At 47.1% G+C, this 23926-nt stretch overlaps 1 protein-coding gene and 1 non-coding gene across 2 annotated transcripts; both read left to right on the top strand.

Annotated features, from left to right (window-relative positions):
• Positions 1–8903: 8903 nt before the first annotated feature.
• EEF2 (eukaryotic translation elongation factor 2) lies at positions 8904–20923 on the top strand. Its single transcript, XM_067558136.1, has 15 exons — positions 8904–9004; positions 10331–10545; positions 11215–11396; positions 11493–11704; positions 12871–13049; positions 13619–13724; positions 14100–14213; positions 14429–14567; positions 15005–15200; positions 15540–15798; positions 16868–16975; positions 17584–17937; positions 18472–18654; positions 18788–18920; positions 19354–20923. Exons 1-15 carry the CDS (start codon positions 9002–9004, stop codon positions 19545–19547), a joined length of 2577 nt encoding a protein of 858 aa, XP_067414237.1. The 5' UTR covers positions 8904–9001; the 3' UTR covers positions 19548–20923.
• Positions 13804–13874, top strand: LOC137162499 (small nucleolar RNA SNORD37). The gene has a single exon (XR_010922383.1). It is a non-coding gene; the product is annotated as a small nucleolar RNA SNORD37 (small nucleolar RNA).
• Positions 20924–23926: the final 3003 nt, after the last annotated feature.

The raw sequence follows: 23926 nt of genomic DNA, 5'->3' as shown, positions 1-23926 counted from the left end.
CACCGTGTCTGATGTACGTCCATTGTTATAAAATAGCTCATCACAGCTCGTCAGTGATTTGCTTTGTGGGATGCTACACAACGTAATTTTAGCTAATGAATCACCCTGTAGTTTAATGAATGCAGTGTATGGTTTTAATTGACTTCACAGTGGACAAATCTTGCTGGTGTTCCCACAGCAAATTGGCCCTTGGACTTAGGGTGACCCGATGTCCTGATTTTATAGGGACAATCCTGATATTCAGGTCTTCTTCCCCCCCACCTCTGTCCCGATTTTTCACACTTGCTCTCTGGTCACCCTACTTGGACTCCAATGATAATCTTGCTCCAGTGAATAAGGGATGCAGGATCAGGCCCATTTTTGAGAACTGGACTGGGGGACCATCCCTCAAACATGGCAAATTCCTAGGGAGCTCAGAACCATCCCCAAGAATCTCTTACATGTTTTTACTGTGCTCCTGGTGCCAGTTCTATGGTAGAATGGCTCCTTGAAAGCCATGCTTCCAGGGAATCAGCCTGGCTGTGGAATATGACTTGGCTAGCCTAGTACAGTCCTGGAGCTGCTCTTCTCGGTGCTGGCGGGAAGATGAGGAACTTCCACCGCAGGCTCACCAACTCCTCCACACCTAGCCATCCAGTCTCCTATCACTGCATTGACCCGGATTTCTGGAGTGAGCTCTGTAGGTTCTCGATGGAGGGAAGGGAAAGTGTTAGGGAGGCAGCTGATATCCCACTGGTATAGGGAAGAGGGAGAATTGTAGATGGATCATCTCCTTTGCACATGAATCAGAGGGGTTTGATCCAACTTACTGTTAAGGGACATGTTATAGTATAACAATAATAATATACCCACTTCAGGTGGTATAGCCTGTAATGGGATGTACTAGCTCCATAAGGATCGCCCTAGGCCAGCACTACCCTGTTACAGGATGGAACAATGCCTGTGAAACCAAAGACGAGGTCACTATGGGGGAAGAAATAGTCTCAGGGAGTTTGGGGTGTGGAAAAACCATTGCTGCTAATTCTATTTAGCTTCCAAGGCCGGAGTCCCCAAGCAAGTTCCATGAACAGGAATCCACCTCACCCCCAGTGAAGAAGAGCAGTTCTGTGGAATGGGGCAGCGGGGAGTAAATCTCCTATTTAGTTAAGGAGGATGGGGTGGTGGGGAACGGAGGACGTATCTCGTTGCTGTGATTAGGATAGGGTGTACTGAAGCCCACATTTGTTAATCCTGTTTGGCTAGAGAAAGTCCATGTCTACCCTTACGGGCACTACAGAGGCACTGCTACAGTACCATAGCTAGGCCGCTGTAGCCCTGTAGTGTAAATGCAGACTACTGTGACAGAAGGTGTTTTTTTGTCGATGTACGTAATCCACCTCCTTGAGCAACGGTAGCTAGATTGACAGCAGCATTCTTCCGTCGACCTAGCTGTGTCTGCACCAGCAGTTAGGTCGACATAGTTACAGTGCTCAGGAGTGTGGATTTTTCACACCCTTGAGCACTATAGCTATGTCGACCTAGGTTTTAAATGTAGATCAGGCCAAAGTTTACTGCAAAACTGGATTATATATTGCCAGATTAAAAATTCTCTTTTGAGTGTATCTGAAATGTTCCTTTTGGCCTGTTTTTCAAAATAAACAAATAACAGCTGTTTCCCCTGCAGACACACACACACATCATAGCAAATTAAAATATAAAAAGCTCTGTGAAACCAGAAAAAACATCCATAAAACAAAACCAACCTTTCAGGCCATCTTTACCCATCTCAGAGAAACATAAAAGGAAACAAGCCCAAATTTGTTTTCCTCTGCAAGTCAACCTTTAAGAAACTGTCTACTGAGCATACTCAGCCAGCAGTTTTCAATTTCTTCCAGCAGCTTTTGATTCAAATTTTGTTTTGCCAGCCCTAGGCGTTCAACAATCATGAGTCAAAAGTTCACGAGAGTGGCTTAAAAATCATGGGATTTTAGAAGATAATACATTTGGGGTTCTTTTCATTTCCATTCTACTCATTATTTTAGGCTTTCTTCCACAACCACAGGGGCTAGGAATTTAATTTTTTTTTAAAGAAAGAGAGAGAGCTAAGGGCTTGTCTAAAATACAAAGTTAAGTTGGTTCAACTACATCTCTCACAGCAGTAAAAAATGTAATGTCATGTGCAATGTAATTAAGTCGACCTAAGACCTTGAAGAATTCTTCAATCAACCCAGCTACCACCACTTGGAGATGTGGATTCACTATGGCAATGGAAGAACCCCTTCTGTATCTGTAGGATGTCTAAACTGTAGCACAGCTGCAGTGCTGAAGCTCTGATGCTGTAGCATTTCTAGTATAGTCATACCCTGAGATATTCATGGAATCACTTTCTTTCAGGGGATGGGGCTTTAAGAAAGTCACCAAATATCATGAGACTGGTAATGTAATTGCAAGCGATAGCAACCATGCAAACTAGACAAAAGGTACTAGTGCCCCTTGGCCAAGATTTTCAAAAATAGGTGGCTAAAGTTAGACTTCTAAATCCATATTTAGGCACTTCAATAAGTGACCCAGTTTTCAAAACTGCTGAACAGCCAGCGGCTCCAACTAAAGTCTATTGAAAATCAGGTTACTGACATAGGCCCTGATTCTGCAAAGTTTTAATGCATATGGTTAATATTACGCACTGCAAGGAGTCCTTCAATGGGTTTACTAACGGTGTATAAAGTTAACCATGTGCATACGACTTTGAAGGATTGGGGCTTTACGGCCTAAATTTATTTCTCCTTTTTTTCTTTAATCTTAGCCCTTAGGGCCTATGGGGGAGATTTGCACAGACACAGCTGGCACTTAGGCAACGGGAGTTGGGTACCTAACTCCCATTTGTACCAGTAAAAGATTCTGGGCAGGCTGTTCAAAAGCACCTAAGTCGGTTGGCAAAAAGTCACAGCTGCATGTAGGAGCCTGAGCATCACTGAAAGTCAATAACAATCCTCATCCCTAGCTCTTAGCTAGCCCTTCTCATCAGAAGAGAGCAAAGTGCTTTGCAAAGGAGGTAAGCATCATTAGCCCCCTTTTTACAGGTGGAGACACTGACACACACAGAGGGGATGTGATTGGTCAGAATCACCCAACAGGCTAGTGACAGAGTTAGGAATAGAATCCAGGTCTCCTGGGTCCTACTTCAGTTTGCCAGCCATGAGGGCAACACTGTTCAGGCTTTTAATGGCTACATTTCTAAAGGTGTTTAGGTGCCTAAAGATGCACCGTAAATGTGTTGCTTCCACCGCAGGCAGGGCCCTCCACAGAGCGGGGCAATGGGGAGGAGATTTGCCTATACAAGCCCAGTTCTTCGGTTCTCTTGCAAACAATACTGCTCTTGACTTCAAAACTAGCTGCCTGAGCCTGTACCCAGGATCTTGGATGGGGTTGTACTCGGGTGGCTAGTACTGCTAGCCTGTGCCGCCGCGGCCACACTGCTATTTTTGGCGCTACCTTGAAACGCTACCGCAGCATAGCTGCAGCACCACTGGAGTGCTTCAGTGTAGACACTAACTATGCCAATAGGAGGGGTTCTCCCATCAACCTAGGTAATCCAACGCCCCGAGTAGTAGCAGCTAGGAATTTTTCTGAAGACCTGGCACTGTCTACATGGAAGATTAGGTGAGCTTAACTATGCCACTCAACTTTTTCATGCCCCTGAGCGACATAGCTGGGTCAGCCAAATGTTTTAGCGTAGCTCAGGCCCACATCTACCCAAGATGGGAATTACATCTCCCCGCTGCACTGTAGACACACCTAGAGGAGAAGAAGTTCCCAAACATGCAAAAGGAATGCATGTAACTAGTGCTGCTGGGGAAGAGAGATGTCCAAGAGACTTTTGCACATTGACAACAGTTACAAATATTCAGAGAAGACAATTAGACAATTTCTCTGGCAGGCCAGTGTGTTAGTCAGGCTTATCGTGCCCAACTTAAATTCTGGCAAAATCCAGGGTTTGTGCTAAAAATGCAAACAGTTACCGTAGCAACTCCAACAGCTGATAGCTCCTCATGTCACAAGGAGAAAGTACACCCCCAGACAGATTCCATAGTGCAAAGCGATCTCTGGTGTAACACCGCTGAAGCCACTGGAGTACCACTAGGAGTGAATTTGGCTCTTTCTCACCCATCTGCACTGCCAACAGCTGTATGTGATCATTCTTAAATAAGCTGGGGGAGGAGGTGTGGGGAATTGAGCAGGAGACAGCTGACTGGCATGGCAGTTATGAAACAAAGTGACTTAGTTGTGCACTAACTTGTATTATTGTAGTTTTATTGAAGTATGAGAAAAATAGTAATATAGTTATTATCCCATATTGCTGTTTATCCTGATTGAAAATAAATGAAAGGGAGGGAATATATCTATCCTCTAAAGAAGAAGAAAGTGAGAGTCTGGCCTCCTATATTTATCCTGCCACTAACCCACTGTGTGACCTCGGGCAAGTTACTTAATCACTCAGTGCCTCAGTTTTCCCATCTGTGAACTTGAGACAAGGTGACTTCTCTACTGCACAGGGGTTTGGGGAATTTTCATGAATTAATATATCTGTTTTTCCTCTCGCACCAGTTCGACACTGCTGTAACTACACTGCCTTCATTTAAGTTACTCCTGATTTATATCTGAGAGAAGAATCTGGCCTAATATTTTTGAAGCACTCTGAGATCCTGTGAAGAAAGCTGCTTATGGGCCAGAATAAAGTATAAGATGGAGCAAGGCAAATACATTTAGGCCATGTCTACGCTATGGGCGCTACAGTGGCACAGTTACAGTGCTACGTTGCTTAGTGTAGACTCTACCTCCATCAGCTGAACAGGTTTTCCGTCTGTGTAGGTAATCTGCCTCCCCAAGCGGTGGTAGCTAGGTTAATGGAAGAATTCTACCATCAGCCTAGTCATGTCTACACTGGGGGTTAAGTTGTCTTAATTCTTCACATCCCTGAGTGCTATAGCTATGTTGACCTAACCTGTAAGTATAGACCCGGCCTTAAGAAAGGTAGATAAGGGTGTATTTTCTGAGTCATACTTTGGTTTTTAGATGCATTTTCAAGAAACAGGAAACAAAGCATCCAGAGTAAGCTAATTGCAGAAGGGTTCATTACGGAGCAAGGCGCAACTTCTGAAAGGTTGTGGTTTAGGAGAGTGTGAATCCCCCAGCCATCCCTGACACAACTGGGCTTTGTGAAGTGTTGCTGTGGGTCTGTTAAAGGGGCCTGGGATACTTCTAGTGATCCCTGAGGGCAAAAGAAATACCATGCAGCCAAGCAGGTGGACTCAGCTCAGTGCCAGACGATACTGGCCCCACCCTCAAAGCACTCCACTCCCTGCTCGATTTAGGATCCTGACTTGATCCAGCTGACTTCACTGGCCCGGTCTGGTCTTGCTCTACCCCTCTCTCAGCTCCTCCTCTCATCTAGCAACAATCTGTGCCTTCATGCCATTTCACCCCTGTTGGTGTGAGAGCCTTCCCCTCTGCAACTCCTGCTGCCTGGCCCTCTGCCAGTGGTGAATGCACTTTAAGGGGAGCCCGCCTTTTAAAGGTGTCTGTGATCAGTCTCCATTGGTTGCTGCCTCCCAAGCCCATGAACCGGGGACTGGGGGAGTCCTAGTTACTATGCCACTGTGCTGGAGGGGTCTTTCTCATTCAGGAGAGCAGTTGCAGTCTGCACTACGCTCCCCTCTGCTGAGGGAACAGGGCCAGGAGCCCGCCCTGCCAGGAAGTAGGATGAGCTTGCATCCTTCAGGGCCCAGTGTCAGATGCATTTGTTTGCACAACCCTCTAATCCATGATAGGAAGGAGTAGAGAGGCCAGCACTGGCTCTCCTGGAGAAAAGGCCGATCACCCCACTTAAGGGAGCTGGGTAAAACCATGGCGATATGGAGATCATTAGATGCTATGTTTCATTTTATCGGTGCTTAGATACCCCAGCGACGAGCCCATGGAAAGCGCCTAACTGGACAGATATGGCCCACCCATTCCTCCACCCGCAACGTGTGACCATTCTGCCGAAGCGTGAGGAGTTCTGCAGCGGGCCTTTCAAGGAGACGGTTTTAAAGCCTCCCTCATGGCTGGTGCGCGGGCAGAGATCTCCGCTTACGAAGATCCGTCAGGAAGGTGAAGCCTGCGAGAGTGGATGAGCAGGATGGAGCAATGCATACAGGCACCAGGGAGCCGGGTTTCAGTGGAGGCTCTAAAAATAATTGTCTTTAGCACATGATTTACGCAGCGCTGCAGAGCAGCCCAGCTCTCTCCTCTCTTGGCGTGCCAGCAAACATGAGCCAGCTAAAGCAGGGGCATGCGGCACCCCTGGCGAGCTCTTGGCTTGCAGCAGAGCCTCCTTTCCTGTAGGGGTAGCTGCTGCCGCCTCCTCTTGCTGCCAGTACATGCGCAGCACAGGCTCCCTGCAGAGGTTTTCATTTCCCTTTCCCTCCACCCCTTTCCCCCTCCTTCAATATTTAATGCAGGCCAGGGAGACCTTGCCCCCCCCCCCCCCCTTTGATATTTTGGGTTATAAACTCAGAAATAATGGAGATAATGCAGCAGTAAAGATACAAGAAACAAAATACAGGGGCCAAAAAAGGGAGGAGGGGGGTCAATGTCAGGAAGAAACACAAAGTGCTGAATTATTCCAGCTTCTGTTTAATTGTAACATCTGGCAGCAGCTGCAATTGAAAGCTCTGGCAGTGGCACGATGAGGGGCAATCGTTGCAAGGAGAAAAAGGTTCTGAGAGTCAGTCTGCAAAATAAAAGCAACCTCCAGCAATAGGCAGTGCTATATTTTCATGAGCTCTTAGATGTATGTTTAGGGTGATAAATTAAAGGCTCTGCCTTAGATTTACAGAGAAGGGACCAAGCTAGGGCCCAATCCTGAAAACCTTCACTCGTGTAGCTGTTTCCTTAGGCTTCAACAGGACAGCTCACGTAGGACTACTTGCTTGCACAGGGAATTGCAAGATCAGGCCTTGATTTCCAGCTGACCAAAGGTGAACACAGTGAGCCAAAGATGAGTGCTTCAAGAAATGATGTGCGCTTTTTTTAAACACACTTATTTGCATCTTGTTTTTAAGAACAAGACTATAGAGCCAACGAGTCTGTGGCTCAAGGATCCGACTCCTGAGTCACCAAAGGACCCATATAAAATAAAACTCGTGAAAGGGATCATCCTCAACTCCAGGGATCAGAGCTTGCAATGAGCAAGGGCTTGCATCTATGCTTGTGCAGGGACCCAGTGATTTAATCAGGGCTCCACATGGAGTCCACCCATGCAGAGCTCATTGCAGGATCAGAGCCAAAGCAAGAAATAATGTATACAGTCTCTAGTCTGGAGATGTTATGAATCACCTAAGTGTGTATTGCAATTTGCAAATTAATTCAGAGGTCCTGATTCTGTTCTGGTTTATGCTTGAGGTAACTCAGGAATCATCCTACCAAAGTCAATGATACCACTGTAAATTTGATGAAACTGAGCAGATAATCTCAGTTTTCTCTAGGGAAAGGGAAATTACCTGCACCTTTAATGAAAGAAAGTGAACTGCCCAAAGATTTCAAAAGCAGATGTTTTAATCTGTATATTCCTTAGTATATTGTTTTTATTTATGTACTTTGTAGGAATCAAGATACATACTCAGCACTACAACTTAGTCATAACTCTTTTTCACAAAACTATACTGGGGGATTCCCTTAGGATCCAATTCTCCTTCCAGTTTAAATAAATGGCAAAAAAAACTCAGAGCTGTATCTGACCCTGGGTTATATTTTATCATATGAGTCTTAACAAAAATTACTGATGTATAAGAAGCCAAACTACTACAGTCTCATCTAGTCACGATGGTTAAGAGAGTCATATAGACAATGAGAGTCCTGTAGCACTTTAAAGACTAACAAATTTAATTTCTGCAGGTATAAGCTTTTGTGCCTTCTGGAACTGAGTCTATAGAGATAACATCTGTAATGAATTTTGTTTTCATTATGTGTTTAGAGGATTATATTCATTTGCTTAATCCCATTTAATTGTGGTGTGGCAAACAAAAATACCGACATCCAGGACTAGTGTGTATTCTTGATCAATGTTTTAAGCAGAATGCAGTTTCATTCACTCTATGATGGTTTTATTAACGTATTTTACACATATCATATGATATGTCCTGGAAACGGATGTGTGTGGACAGATCCTCATGCCTGCCTGGAATCCCACTGATTTCAGTAGGGCATTAGGGATCTTAAATTATTGTATGTATCTTTGTTTACTTATCTTTACTTAGTTACTTTATGACACACACACACACACAATTTATTCTTAATTTAATTTAATGTTGAAGGTGGAGAGGCTCAGGGCTGGTTATTCCTCCTGGTATTGCTTTGAATCATAATGGTAACAGCTCCAGTCTCTGCCAATTTAGCATTTGCAGTCAGGGCCCTCACATGCGGGTGGAAGGGTACACATTACCTGGACATAGAAGCCCTGGGGGGCCCAGCCCAGGCTGCAACCCCCATTACCATGAGGAAAATAATTTCCATGGTTTATGAGATTTGTATGTATGGGATGAGGGAGTTTATGTCACAAGTTTATATTAAGCCTGAAAAAATTATGCTTGGGGCCTGTTTGCAGTAGCCCCAGGACTTTGGCCTGTAGGATACTTGAGAGGGCTAGGCTTCCCCAGTCCTGCCTCCTGAGTCCTGCGGCTATGTACAACCACACGTAGTTTACAGCATGCATGCCCCTGCGCCTCCTTGTACACAGAGTTAAAAGGCCATTCGCACCATAGAGCTCTCTAAGGGGCTGGGAGAGAGAGGCCCTAACGCATGCGCCCTGAGCAGCCCGCTCTCCCCGCCCCTAGCCGGCTCCGGCCTATAAGAACGCTGATCGTTGACGTCAGCTTTCTCTTCCGCCCGCTCTGTCCCTGCCAGCGAGACAGGGCCGCAGCCGTCGCCATTACCGGTCCCCACCTTTCCTCCGCTCCCGGAGAATCCACCGCCATCCGCAACCATGGTGAGCCATCCGCGCCCCGAATGGGATTGGGGGGACTTGGAGGGCCGCTACCCAGCCGGGCCGCTCGATATGGCCGCTCCCTGGCCGGCGTCGACTGACGGAGCGGCCTGGGAAGTAGGGGGGGGCCGGTTGTGGGGCGGCCTGGGAAGTGGGGGGGGGGGGGGGGGGGGTGGCGGCTAGACAGCTAAGTAGTGTCTCTCACACACCTGCGTACTGCCAGGGGGAGCCAGGAGCTGGGGGGGCCCTTCCCCTTCCTGGATTGGGGGGGGGGGTTCTGCCATCCAGGGCTGTGCTCCCTAATAGGGAGTGGGAAATAGCAGATTAAAGGGGGGGAGGGGGCTGAGGTCCTTGCTGCCCCCGTCTCTGGCCTGGTCTCTGGTATACAGGTCTGTGGTCCCCCTGTTAGAGGAAGCCCCTCCCAAGGGGGCTCTGTACGCATTTCTCTGGGGGGCAGTCGCTCAGCGGGGTCTGCTAGCCTCTCCCTGTGGGTGGGGGTGTGTGCCCAGGCTGAGTGAAGGGAGACCTTTACCCCCCTGTGGGTCCCTCCCTCCCCCCCGCAGGGTGTGGATGTGCCATCAAAGAACTAGGGAGGCGGGGTGGGAGGCTCTGGGGCCTGCTGCTCTCCTTACACAGGCTCCATGTTGAGCACTGGTGGCAGGCGGGAGCCTGTCTGCGGCTTGCCCTTGCACTTCAAGGGGCTGTACAGGTTGCTCTATGCTGATCCACGGCCTCTCCCAGCCCCACTTCTCTGGCAAGGGCTTGGTTTGTTGGTGGAGCCTTGAAGCTGCTGTGCAGCTAGGAATGATGTGGCGGGGTGGGGGAAGGCAAGTGCCAGGATGTGTTTCTAGTCTCTCCTCTCCGGTCAAAGGGAGGTACTGCAGCCGGGGGGAGGGGGATTATTTCCTGCAGTGAGGTAGTAGCACTCTTATGTAACTCTGCAGTCTGGAGTAAAATCACAGCTTGGGTGCTTCAGTCTGATAGAGTGAACTGACATGGAAGGTGTCCCGATAATTCACAAAATATGCAACTCAGGATAGCTCTGTGTGGTATGGCTCTGAGTAAGAGTGAAATGTGAGCAGAGGTGATCTGAAGATTGAGTTACAGGAGAATTTCTTGACTTTTTCAGCTGGGGGAATTGTCTCCCTAAGCAGGTAGTACAAGCCACTAGTTGAGATGTTCAGCTAGACTGGGAATGCACTGGACTGCTTTTTCTGAGTTGCCCTGTAATGTCTGCCAAGCAATCTATTTCAGAGAGACCAAACTTGGCACTGCCAAGTTTGGATTCCTAGAAGAACTTGCCTCTCATCATGTAACCTTCTCTTCAAGGTGAACTTCACAGTAGACCAGATTCGGTCCATTATGGACAAAAAGGCCAATATCCGAAACATGTCTGTGATTGCCCATGTGGATCATGGCAAATCCACCTTGACTGACTCCCTGGTGTGCAAAGCTGGTATCATTGCCTCTGCCCGTGCTGGTGAGACTCGTTTCACTGACACGAGAAAAGATGAGCAGGAAAGATGCATCACTATCAAATCAACGTAAGTGCCTTCCCTTCAAGCATCCTGATGTTCAGTTGCTTCTCTGGCTTGAGTCATGGTCTGATCATTGGACTGGGACCCAGGCACTCCTGGGTTCTAGTCCTGTTTCTGGTACTAAGCTGTAAGAAGAAGAAACTTCTTAATAAAATGCTGTGGTTGCTACAGACTTCCCTGTTGCACAGGACATTGTGTGTTGCCTGAATGCGGTAGGAGTATTAAATATTGGCTTGTACATGGTACATCAGTTAACTTCTCTATCTTGGTAGTCAAAACAGTAAATTACAACTTTTATGCAATCATGAGTTAAAGCCTTCCCTGTTAACATCTGTGTTTTAACATAAGTGTCCCTAGAGCTGGTTTGTTTAATGCATTTCTTTAGCCAGCAACTTTAATGTTCTCTAGCAACAACTTTTATCTGGGGGTATGCTTAAGAGCACATCCAGCTCATAGCTGTATTGCATTGCCAAAAACAATGCATTAAACATCTGAGTATTCCCATAGCGTTCTCATAATGCGCTGCCCCACCCACACACACAGAGGGATAGGTGTAGCCACTTCTGGGGAGGCATGCAGCTTCTACCAGTGCGGAACACACTAACTAGGACAACTGAGTGGATAGTTGTAGTAGTAAAGTGAACCTTTCTAGCATTATGAATCTTTATTTTTCAGAGCGATCTCCTTGTTCTACGAGCTGTCTGAAAATGACTTGGCTTTTATCAAGCAGAGCAAGGATGGTTCTGGTTTCCTGATCAACTTGATTGACTCTCCTGGACATGTAGACTTCTCTTCTGAGGTCACAGCTGCTCTCCGTGTCACTGATGGTGCCCTGGTGGTAGTAGACTGTGTTTCTGGTGAGAGCTACTAACCACGTTTAGGTGCATATTGTATAGAAACAGCATTCTAGTCCTGCAGCAGTAATCACCGAGATTCTGCCTTTGCCTTTCCAGGTGTGTGTGTACAGACAGAAACTGTGCTGCGACAGGCCATTGCTGAGAGGATCAAGCCTGTCCTGATGATGAATAAGATGGACAGAGCACTGCTGGAGCTGCAGTTGGAGCCAGAAGAGCTGTACCAGACCTTCCAGCGTATTGTGGAGAATGTGAATGTCATCATTTCCACCTATGGGGAAGGAGAGAGTGGCCCCATGGGAAACATCATGGTAAGGAGAGCAGTCAGGGGAATGCACTCACTGTGAGCAGCTGTTCAAAGCTTGCCCTGTGGTGTTTTGAAAGGTGTAATGACCGATTAGTAGTGCTCCCCCTTGCTCTTCGGAGCAAGGAGTGAGCAGTGTCTTGTATTCCTCTAGTGGTTACTTCCATTGTAAACTGACTTCATTGACACAGAAGACATAATATTGTATGAGTAGTTGATGAAATCTACAGTTGACTTATGAGGATGTAATGCTTCACTTTGGTTGCACTGAATTACAAATTTAATAGTATTCTGACCTACTTAGTCTCAAATAATCCCTCCAATTCCTGATCAAACTGAGGCTGTAACCAGCCAGCCTCTTCCACTGGATCAGGTCTTATACCTTGCACTTCTTATGCTGGTATAGGAAGACTCTCCACCTTCAAATAGAATGTTCTTCTAGGCACTCAAGCTATTCAACTGTGCTTTGGAGGGTGATACCATGGGTTCATAGACAATGATAGGAATTGCATCTCCTTCGAATGGACCAGCGTACATTCATATATCACATTTTTCATCTGTTTGCCAAGACCTCTTTCTAGTCTGGGTCCCAAGTATTCTCAGCAGTTGGTCACGAGGCCTTTCAGTGAGTTAATAGCCTGTAGCTTTTGTTTAAGTCTAGCCCTTGCACCCAAAGCACTTCACTGTCCTTATGGTTAACACAACCATACTCTGAAGCACGTAGTGGAGTTGGTATGCCTGCTATTCATCCATAGTAAGGGAAGGGGTACCCTAATCAAATCATTCAGCATAGGCATCGACCTAGTCAGACAACATCTCTGGATCACTAATCAATGCAGGTAGCTGTTGAAGGCCTGAAGAAATTCAGTTAACGCCTTGGTTTGTTTGTTTTTTGCTGTCCAATTCTCACTGCTAAAGCTGAAATTGTGAGTCATGAACTAAGTTGGGCTCCTGGGTCTTATATTGTAGTTTTGAGGCAGAGCTCAAATAGCTCCTTGCCTCAATGGCAAACCCTCCTGAAATAGAATAATCTATGTGAAGCTAAACTAACACATGAGCTTCAACTGCTGCAGCCCTGTGGAAGGCAAGATTTGCTTATCATGAGGCTGCCACAGTTAGGGGCTGATGTCCATACAAACGTCACATTGACACCACTCTTCTGACCTCTCTCAGATTGATCCAGTGCTAGGTACTGTTGGCTTTGGTTCTGGCCTGCACGGCTGGGCTTTCACCCTGAAACAGTTTGCTGAGATGTATGTTGCAAAGTTTGCTGCAAAGGGTGACGGGCAACTGAGTGCTACCGAGCGTGCCAAGAAGGTAGAGGACATGATGAAGAAGCTGTGGGGTGACAGGTAAGTGACCTGAGCTTATAGCTGTACTAATGCTGCTGAGTTCTGAGCTTGATCTTGCCCTACCTGAACTGTACCCTGAAACAGCTAGCTGGAGCAGTAACCCCATAACTGGTGTTGGGGCACAGAGGTGGGGCTGGGGGAAATACCTGTATAACACAGCTGTGCAGATCTCCAGAATGGAGGAAGACATGAACTCATGGGTTTGGGAGTAAAGAAGCAGTATGGTAGTGCCCAAAGGCATGAATCTGAGTAGGGTGGATGGCCTGTTTGTAAAGCAGTTCACACAATAGAAGAGTCTCTACCATGAAGGGTTTGCAATCCTAGATGGAAGCAGACAAACGGTAGGAGATAGGGATAGGAATACACCATACAGGCAGATCTATATCAAATTGTTTTGGAAGCAAATGACTGAAAGTGCATCAAATCTCGACGGGGGGGAAGCTCCTCTTAAAACAGGGCTTGGTCTTGATAACCCTTCCCTCCATCTTGAAAGGCCAGCAGAATAAGTGGGGCTAATAAAACAAGATGAAGAAACTGCACAGCAATATCTCTAATTTCGTCCTTCCTAGATATTTTGATCCTGCTTCTGGCAAGTTCAGCAAATCTGGTACCAGCCCTGATGGAAAGAAATTGCCCAGGACTTTCTGCCAGTTGATCCTAGATCCCATCTTTAAGGTAACTATGCTGTGGTACTCAGTTTTCTCTTAACTGGCAGTGGTCTTTACCTTCTTTGTGTCTGGTTACATCTAGTGTGTGGTATGATGATGAAAAATTTCTTCACTTTGACCTGACTTGATTGTTTGAAGAAATTTTAAATATCTGACAGTAGCATAGCTGACTATTCTGTGCCGTAAGGGAAGCTGGGAGTTACACTACGTCTTGTCTAGATAGCAGTATCTAATCAGCTGAACTGCTAATTGGCAAATACCAGAGTTGCTGTTAAGGCAGTTAAACTGCCACTTACTGGCTCTCCCTGGCAAATGGGCTTGAGCAGCTTTCTCTGTGAACGGGGTCTCACAATGCATTCTCAACTTGGAACTCTTGCTCTAGGTCTTCGATGCGATCATGAACTTCAAGAAAGAGGAGACTGCTAAACTGATCGAGAAACTAGACATCAAACTTGACAGTGAGGATAAAGACAAGGAGGGCAAACCCCTACTGAAGGTAAGAACTGACCAGCATTGCCTTGGAAAGAGACTTGCAGCTAGCTTAGTCTGCATCGGAATGGGATGCTAAGCTAGTCTTTCATCTGTGGTCTCCTGGAAGATATCCAAGTCTGTTTTAACTTGGATGAGAAATGAATGGGGGAGGGAGCACGGTGGGTAGCATGAGCAGAGACAGGTTTGCCTGAGCCTCATGCCTCTGATCTGCTTTCCCAGGCTGTGATGAGGCGCTGGCTGCCTGCTGGAGAAGCTCTGCTGCAGATGATCACCATCCACCTGCCTTCCCCTGTCACAGCTCAGAAATACAGATGCGAGCTGCTGTACGAGGGCCCCCCTGACGACGAGGCTGCCATGGGTATGAAGCTCTTGTCGTTGTGTGCAGGAGCATAAGTGCATTAAGGCTCTAAAATGCCCAGAGCTACTTGTTTGCATCTCAACAAGTATACAGCTGGGCTGAAGTCGTAATTCCTGCACCTGCAGCCTTTTCCATGTGGATCAGACAAGCTTATTAGTTAGCAGCTTTGCTGTGGATAGCTGGGCTAGCCAAGTACCTGGATAGTAGCCAGAGTGTATAGTAAAAGCTCAGTCTGTTAATTACAATGATCTCTTGGCACATGGCTTTTTCTTCCCAGTTGGGGTAGTCAACTTACCTGGATGGTAGCCAGCAGGCCACTGTCACAAGGGCTGCATTCCATCGGAAGTGCTGATTGTCTTCCTCCAAAGCAGAGAGTACTAGTTGTAGAAGAAAGGACCAAAATTCAGCACTCACTTTTTTTTTTTCCCCCTCTCCAGGTATTAAGAACTGTGACCCCAAAGGGCCCCTGATGATGTACATCTCTAAAATGGTGCCAACCTCAGACAAAGGTCGTTTCTATGCTTTTGGACGTGTCTTCTCTGGTCTCGTCTCTACTGGCTTGAAAGTCAGAATCATGGGACCAAACTACACTCCTGGCAAGAAGGAAGATCTGTACCTTAAGCCAATCCAAAGGTCAGTACAGGCATGGCTGAGTTGCAGCTGTAGATTAATCCCATGTTAAGAGATTAGATTTAATGTAGTATTTTGTTTATGCAGTTTTTTGTTTATGCAGTAGGTTCCAGATTTACTCCCTCCATTCCACAGGCTCAGCACTTAGAGCTATAATCTAGTAGTTTCCTGAATGTGTCCTCAGTGACTTTTCTACCCCCTCGCTTCCTACACAGCCAAGAGGCAAGGCATCTAGCCTTCCTATGCAAACTTGTCACCATGAGCCTGGGAGCCATTCCCCTTCCCACCACAAAAATCCTGTCTGGGGAACCATGGAGCTTGACTCAAGTCTTCCTTAAACAGGACCATTCTTATGATGGGCCGCTACGTTGAACCCATTGAGGACGTGCCTTGTGGTAACATCGTTGGTCTGGTTGGTGTTGACCAGTTCCTGGTCAAGACTGGAACAATCACCACCTTTGAGCATGCTCACAACATGAGAGTGATGAAGTTCAGTGTCAGCCCTGTGGTGCGTGTGGCTGTTGAGGCAAAGAATCCAGCTGACCTGCCCAAGCTTGTGGAAGGACTGAAGCGTTTGGCCAAGTCTGATCCTATGGTGCAGGTAAGGGTCCTCTGAGGAAACTCTCTCTTCAATAGTAGTTGTCTGGAGATCTAGGATGTCTGAGTATTTTCCACAAATCACATGGTTAATGATGCAGCCCAGTCCCCTAGAGGAACAATGTTTTCTCATCTCCCCAAGCTATAATATTTGGGGAATAATGGCAAGAGCTTCCAGAACTCATTGAAGGGAAGGTCTTCCCTTTGGATGAAATGTATAGCATGCCATGAATGTGGTGCAGGTTAGGAGGGGTCATCAATGTTTTTGTCAAGGGTGAGACTCCTGGAGAAGAGAGACATTCATGGTCTGTTCTAAAGCCTCTTGCAGTCCAGATTTGGCCTGTGGTCCACTTACTGACTCCTGGTTTGGGCTCAACTGGATCTGACTAGAGTGAAATTCTCTCTGAATGCCCCACCCCATAAAGATTCATCTGGAGACCATTGGCAAGATCATTGGCTAATCTTAGTTGAGGCAGCTCCTGTTCACACAGGTTATTACTTTAGAGCTTATTCAAGATCCTCAACAGCGTGATTTAGCTAACGCTTCTTGCTGTCCCTGTATACATATTGAGGGGACACTGCACATTGAAGGGCTGATGAAAGTCATCTGCTAGAACAAAGCACATGGCTTGTAGCCTCTGGTGGCAAAATTTAGTTGTACATATAGCCTCCATATGTTTACAGAACATGGAGAACACCTTGATCTCCTATAACTTAACCAGTGCAGTGCACCTCATGGTGACTTCTCTTCCAGTCAGAAGAGGAAGGGACTTGAAAGCCACTGGGCAGCCTTGAGAAGCACAGCATCTCTGCTTCTCTGGTCAGAGGCAGAAAACTATTTACCCTGGCAAATTTCCTCAATGAAAGGACTTTAACTTTACTGGGCCACTCCCAATCAATTTCAATGCAAGCTGTAAATAACACACTTGTGATGTGTGTGTAAAGATTACTTGAGATGTCTTGATCATTAGCTAACAGTATAGGCCAGTACACAAAGATGCTTTAATGGACTCCTAGTAAGGAGTCGTTCCTCTGCCCCTTGTTGCATGACTAGTCTAGTCTTTCTTTTTTAGTGCATCATTGAAGAGTCTGGAGAGCACATCATTGCTGGTGCAGGAGAGCTGCATTTGGAGATCTGCCTGAAGGATCTGGAAGAGGACCATGCATGCATTCCAATTAAGGTAAATCTGCCACATGCCTTCCCTCTTAGACAAAGCCTAGAAGAACTCAATTGAAGGCTGAGTGGATTAAATTAGTTGCAGATCTAGTCAACCTGTAAGCTCCTGGGTTGCTGGGAACAGATACAACTGCTGAAGATCTCTTCACAGTGGGAAGCAAAGTAGCTAGCTCTGTATGTAGCAAATTCATGAGGTGGCGGCAGGGTGCAGAATACCCTGTCTCCTCAATATAGAGGAGCTGTGATTAGTGGACTGCCCACAGGGCTGAGAGTCAGATTCTAAACAAACTGTACCATTGACTCCTAATTCTACTTTCGTTAGCAATCACCCCCATTTATACCTTAAGTGCTTTATGTACAGAATGAGCCTCCGATGAAGAGTAACTGATGTCTAGTGCAGCAAACAGTTCAAAGTAGTAGCAGTTGCCTTGTTTCTGGCATTTTCACAATGCTGATTGGAATGTCCTATTAAACTGTATCCAGCCCACAGTTTTACACTTCAAAGTCCTTTTATAAGGCTCACAGGTATAATAGGCTTCACAGTTCAGCTAAGTGACTAAATTGCTTTACTTTTTCCAAATCCTCAAACTAACTGGTGATGTCTGTCTGCAGAAATCTGACCCTGTGGTGTCTTACCGTGAGACAGTCAGTGAGGAATCAAACGTGCTGTGCCTTTCCAAGTCCCCCAACAAGCACAACAGGCTGTACATGAAGGCCCGACCCTTTCCAGATGGATTGGCTGAGGATATCGACAAGGGTGATGTCTCCTCCCGTCAGGAGCTGAAGCAGCGTGCGCGCTACCTAGCTGAGAAGTACGAGTGGGATGTCACTGAAGCACGTAAAATCTGGTGCTTTGGTCCAGATGGTACTGGCCCCAACATCCTGACTGATATCACCAAGGGAGTGCAGTACCTGAATGAAATCAAGGATAGTGTTGTGGCTGGCTTCCAGTGGGCTACTAAGGAGGTAAGTGCAATAAACTATTGATCCATAAAGACAGGAATTTGTTGTCCTCTCCTTCTCCTTTTCACTAGCATGGCAGTTACTGCAATCCTCCTACAGGCATGTTTCACTTAAGCTGAAGCTAGCATTGGCTGACTGGCATATGTTGGTGCAGCTGCTAAAATTGCCTTTAATGTCATCCCATAAAATGGGGGAGACTTTCCCTTTGACAAGGATTCTGGTATGCCAGGTCCGTAGTAACACTGGCCAGTGCCGTTCCTTGGCATCTGGATATAGGATGTTCCGTGGGTAAATGTCTCATCAGTATGACACTCCAAACAGGGTGGCATCTGTTTCCAGCAAGTTGCTGTTAATAGACTTGTCACCTTGCATGCTGCTGTTTAAAGAACTGATTTTTTTTGCAAAGCTCTCAGGACTTGGCTGGCACTGCCCTCCCCTTCGGGACACATCTACAAAATTGTACATGGTGAGGGGACTGGCACTTCAAAGAAGAATCTCTTATCTGGCCACTGATATCTGGGTTTTGCTGTCTTACAGGGAGCTCTGTGTGAGGAGAACATGCGTGGAGTCCGCTTTGATGTGCATGATGTGACCCTGCACGCTGATGCCATCCACCGTGGTGGTGGGCAGATCATCCCTACTGCCAGGAGATGCCTGTATGCCTGTGTGCTCACTGCTCAGCCAAGACTCATGGAGCCCATCTATCTTGTAGAGATCCAGGTACTTACACTTAGCTGCAAATGTTAAATCTAAAGCTAAGCCATTTGAGCCGCAAACAGTTCTTAGTTGTAGGATTGATATTTTTAAGCTAAAATGAAAGCAATGTCTGTAATCCAAATTTTCTGTGTACCAGTGTCCAGAGCAAGTAGTTGGTGGTATTTATGGAGTGCTGAACAGGAAGCGTGGCCATGTCTTCGAGGAGTCCCAGGTGGCTGGCACTCCCATGTTCGTTGTTAAGGCCTACCTACCTGTCAATGAGTCTTTTGGTAAGTGGCCTTTGCATTCTTGGTCTTGGTTATCTGATTCCTTCTACAAGCCTAGTGTGAGAGCTAGAACTTCACATAGCATACCCTGACCCCTAGAATATTAGATGTATCCTCCCTCTGATTACTTCCATCACAGGGTCATGGTGCATTGTCCTAGTACTCACATTCTTCCTTACCCTCTTCCCCCTCCCCCTTGAGTCTCTCCTCCCTAAAGTCATTGGAACATAACATTGGTTTCTTGGGGCTTGGGTACCCTGCAAGCTCAAATTTTCTCTTGGAAACTATCTGGCTTGCTTTTGATCACTGATAGTTAATGTCCTAGTTAACTGCCATCAGAGCCCACTAGGAGCACAAGGGTATTCATCCCAGAACCTGATCATTGAACTTATGCTTCTGTCTAAACTCGTATCCCACTGTACTCTTTCCTCTGTAGGTTTTACAGCTGACTTGAGGTCCAACACCGGTGGTCAGGCCTTCCCCCAGTGCGTGTTCGACCACTGGCAGATCTTGCCCGGGGACCCCTTTGACAACACTACCCGTCCTTGCCAGGTTGTTGCTGAGACCCGCAAACGCAAAGGGCTGAAGGAAGGCATCCCAGCACTGGACAACTTCCTCGACAAATTGTAAAAGCTACCCCCCCAACACCAGTTTAAAATCACTGTCGTTGGACTCTGAATAAACTAACTAGCATAACATCAATGCAGCAGACAAATTGTAGACTGCAGTGACCATCTTTGCATTATACTTAATCAGTTTCATAGCGATTTGAGACTTTCTGAAAACACATGGATATTCAGCCTTATAGGTTTCTGTGTTGCACATGACTCATTGGGGCCCCACTTGGTGCCATTGTAACTTAAAAACATTTCCACTTGATGCAACTCAAGTTGCCTGGTTCCCTATATTTATTTGACATACAGGAAAGATGCTTTCCTCTCTGCAGGGATTCAGCAAAGGGGGTGGGGGTAAGAGGGCACCTAACTAACTTCCCAAAGGGGGGAAACTCATAGCACCCAACAGATTGCAAACCAAGCAAAACAGTGTAGTAAGAGGGTTGCTTGGGTTAATGGCATGTAGTTATTTTATTTTTGTTTTTTCAGGGGAGGGGGATGGGTGAGGGATTTCTCATTGGGCAGAAACTCAAAGGCAGGAAGATCTTGTGCAGTGTGATTGTCATCATGAGCATCATCAAATGTATTAGTGCCACTGGAATAATAAATTTGATAATGGTGATGAGTATTCAGCTGGGGTCTTATTCAGTTTCATTTCAGGCTACTAAGCGTCCAGCAAGGAAACCTTCAAGCTCTTAAGTCAGTGGCTTGACTCCAGCCCAACTTCACTAGTAAGCTGAAGTTGGCTAAGGCAAATACAGCAATCCCAGCCTGAATCCTGCTGGAGAGGTGTCCCCATCATGTCATCTTAATGTCCAGGCTGAGCTAAGGCCTTGTAGTGAATGAGCTATGGAAAAGGGACTAGCCTCTGCAGGAGGAAAGGGGGAGAGAAATCCAGTGCACTAGAGCATCATCCTGAGCCTATCTTTATCAGGTCTCCCAAGAGGAAAGCAGTTGAAGACTAAACCCAGCTGCAGTTATAGGACTAAACTAAATGTGAAAGATTAACTTCAAGTACAAAAACATCACTCCAGCTTGTTCTACCTGCTACTTTCCTCAGGAAAGTCTTGTACAGTTCATAAGCTCACTTTGCACAGCTAATCAACCAGGACTGTAATTCATAGCTTTCAGGAAAGATCCAGCAAAGCACAAGTGAATGGTTTGTGTCTGCTAAGGTCAAGAGTTGTGTTTCCTTCATGCTGTATACAAACCTAGGCTGCCAGCATTTTATAGCTGTTTAATTCTGACCTAGAGGGTTTAGGCCTCCTCTAGGAAATTTAAAATTGAAACTACAGCAACTTCTCTAATAGCGAGGGCCTTAGTAAAGTTTGCTGACTGGAAGAGGGGTAAAACTGATGTAATAAGCGCCCAGAATTGTGTGCGGGAATGGAGTTGTAGGAAGGTCAGTCTCAGGATATAAAAGAGGCACAGTGAGTGAGGTAATACATTGTTAGACCAACTTCTGAGGAGACACGCTTTTGAGCCACAGCTCTTCTGGGAAATGTACTCCCACTGTCACAGCCACATGCAAGGCAGAATAGCTTGTTTAGCAAAAGTAGCAAGCACATAGAAGTGGTCTGTAAACATCCTGAAAGAAATCCTTCCTGACCCCTCCACTTCTGGCCTTCAACCCTCCCCCTGCACCAACCTCCTCAGATGCAAGCTAGCTCCAGAGCAGGACACCAACTCAAAGCAGCACTACACCCTGCAAGAAGAACAGGCAAAATCTGCAGCCCTCTCCATTGCTACAATGATAAACACTCAAGACCCATGGATCCTACACATGCCTCTCATAACATGGTATATCTCATCCCCATGTACTAAATGCCCCAATAACACTTTGGTGGGTGGAACCAGACAGTTCCTATGTTCTTGAATGAACTTCCTCAGAAACATGATAAAAAGACCAAAACACCCTCTGACCTGTGGGGGAACACTTCACAAAGCTCAGTCCTCCTCCATCTAGCAGCCTGCACAATGTTTTTGAAAAACAAGCCTGAGAACTTAAATTGATTACTCTGGTAGACCCTAAAAATCATTGACTGAACAGAGATGCTAGAATTTATGGCTTATTACAACAATTAACCCAGTAACCCCTTCTTTTTGACCTATGATTGCTCTGGTGTTGGGAGGAACTGTCCCAGACTTGAAGAAGAGCTCTATGGCTTGAAAGCTTGTGATTCTCTTGCCAGCCGAAGTTGGTCCAATAGTTCTTCGTACACCTGCCATCTCTACTGATGCAACTACTGCTAACCATAGGTGGGGGTAATGAGCCCACTCAGATATTTACCAGCTTCTCCTTGGGTTTATCTTTCACTTTCACGGCACTGTTGGTGTGATCTATAAACCAGAGTTCTCTCTAACATGATGGCCCTCTGTGCTCACCTCTACCTCGAATTAAGGATGCCTTAAACTCCAGCTAAGTGGCTCATCAGCATGGGTTAAAGCTCAAGGACTGCTGATGCTCTTGCTAGTTCCAGGGTGTGAGGGCAACTTACCTGCTGTCCATCCAGTCACTGAAGCTAAATGTTTTGCAGTGTGGTCCCTTGCTCAAGTGACAAAACTGGAGCCACTGGTGGAGTGAAGCCAAGTCCCAAGTGGTGAACCATCCCAGCAGCCTTCACATTTAAAGGCAAAGGAGTAGCTCTAGTTACAAATGATCAAATGTAGGGTATGTCTACATAGCAATAAATCAGTGCGAGCTGACCCGTGTCAGCTGACGGGCTGGGGCTATAAAATGGTAGTGCAGACTTGTGTGGGCTCAGGCTAGAGCCTGGGCTCTGGGATCCCTGCAGTGCTTGATAATTCTACTGCAAGGAGGCCAGCCCGTTGCCTACGAGAAAGGAGGTGGGCAAGTCCCCTTCAAGAAAACGGCTTCTTGGCTGGTAAATAAAATGTAGGGTTTGGCTCAGAAATGTCAAGAGCCATCAAGGTTTTTTTTTTTTTTTGGCATTTGAGAAACTTCTCTTCAAACATTGCTGTAACAACCCAGCCCAGAGAGGTTTTTGAAGAAAGAGCAGCACTAGCTCCGTCTGCTGCATTCTGCACACAGCAGTGCAAGTGGGAGTGGTCTTTTCTGCCCACCTTGGGGGCGTTGTATTTTTAAATTTGGGGGATGAAGAATCCAGGGGCCCTCATGTTGAATGAACCCAAAGACACAGTAAATGGACACGGCTGCAGCAATTAAGGACACATGCCTGGTATAATACCATGGTAAAAGACTTGGAGAGCTATGGCTGAAAAGCACTGAAACATGAAATATTGTTACAATTACATGTAACTGTCAGGAGGGTCCCTGCTCCAAAAGCTTCCAACGCAGCGCAGCCGCCTCTTCCATGGAGGATAGGACATAGAAGGCCACACCAAAGTGTGGGGAGCGGGAGATTGAAGGCCACTTGGGCAAACTGTCACACACCCAGTAAGTGCCAGGGAGGTCACCCATGCAGTGCAGACGGGGCCTCTGGTCTGAAATCGTGTGGTTAAAAATCCCACACTCACGTTACTAACAACCTCCATGTCCCTGGCTCCTCTGCCTTGTGAAATGGGTGTGGAAAGGCAGGGATGATTCTGCTCCTTATCTCCCAGTCCCAGCTCAACCCACCCCAGCTGCTATGGCAGGCACAGGGCTTATTGGCAGAGCTCTGGATTGTGGACTATAGAGGCTAGGAAGGATCCAGGGGTTCTCAAACTGGGGGTTGTGACGCCTCAAGGGGTTGCAAGGTTATTATGGGGGACGGGGGGGTTGCAAGCTGTCACCCCCGTGCATGCCGGCAGGGCCCAAGCATCATTTTTTCAGGCCCAGTACAAACTTGTAACACGGGCCCCCTCCCACACACACAAGTAACCCATGGGGGTTACAGCCTGGGCTGGGCCCCCCAAGCCCCCATAAAGTGTACCCTTCCGCCCCATGTGGGGGCCCTGCACGCCGGTAAGGCTATCACGGCACGGCGGGAGGTTTCATCACTTTTTGGGGGGAGGGGTCGTCACAGCCGGAAATATTTTCCAAGGGCGGGGGGGGGGGGGGGTTGGTCCCAGCATAAGAAGTTTGGCAGGTGGGTGCACGGAGCAGCGTGTCCGGGGGTACCGATGACACCAGCCAGGAGCGTGTCCGGCTTGCGTGTGTTCTCTGCGGCGGGAGGGGGGGGGAGCGGAGCACCCCTCCGCGGGGAGAAACAAGACGGGGGGGGGGGAAGGGAAATCTCCGGGCCACGTCAGCCCATGGCGCGCGCTCCGTGAATCGGCCCAGGGGATGTTTGACGGGCAGAACCCAAACCCAGCCGCCTCTCAGCTGGGCAGGACGGGGCGGGGGGGGAGGAATGGAACGTGGAGCAACGGCGAGGCCCCGGGGAGCAGAGGGGGGGGGGGGAGTCCTGGGGAGGAGTCCTGGGGAGGGGG

This window comes from Emydura macquarii, unplaced genomic scaffold (genome assembly GCF_026122565.2).
Source record: "Emydura macquarii macquarii isolate MOO-44397 ecotype Brisbane River unplaced genomic scaffold, CSIRO-AGI_Emac_v2 contig_306, whole genome shotgun sequence".
NCBI lineage: Eukaryota > Metazoa > Chordata > Testudines > Chelidae > Emydura > Emydura macquarii.
This window is presented reverse-complemented; position numbering and strand designations above follow the sequence as displayed.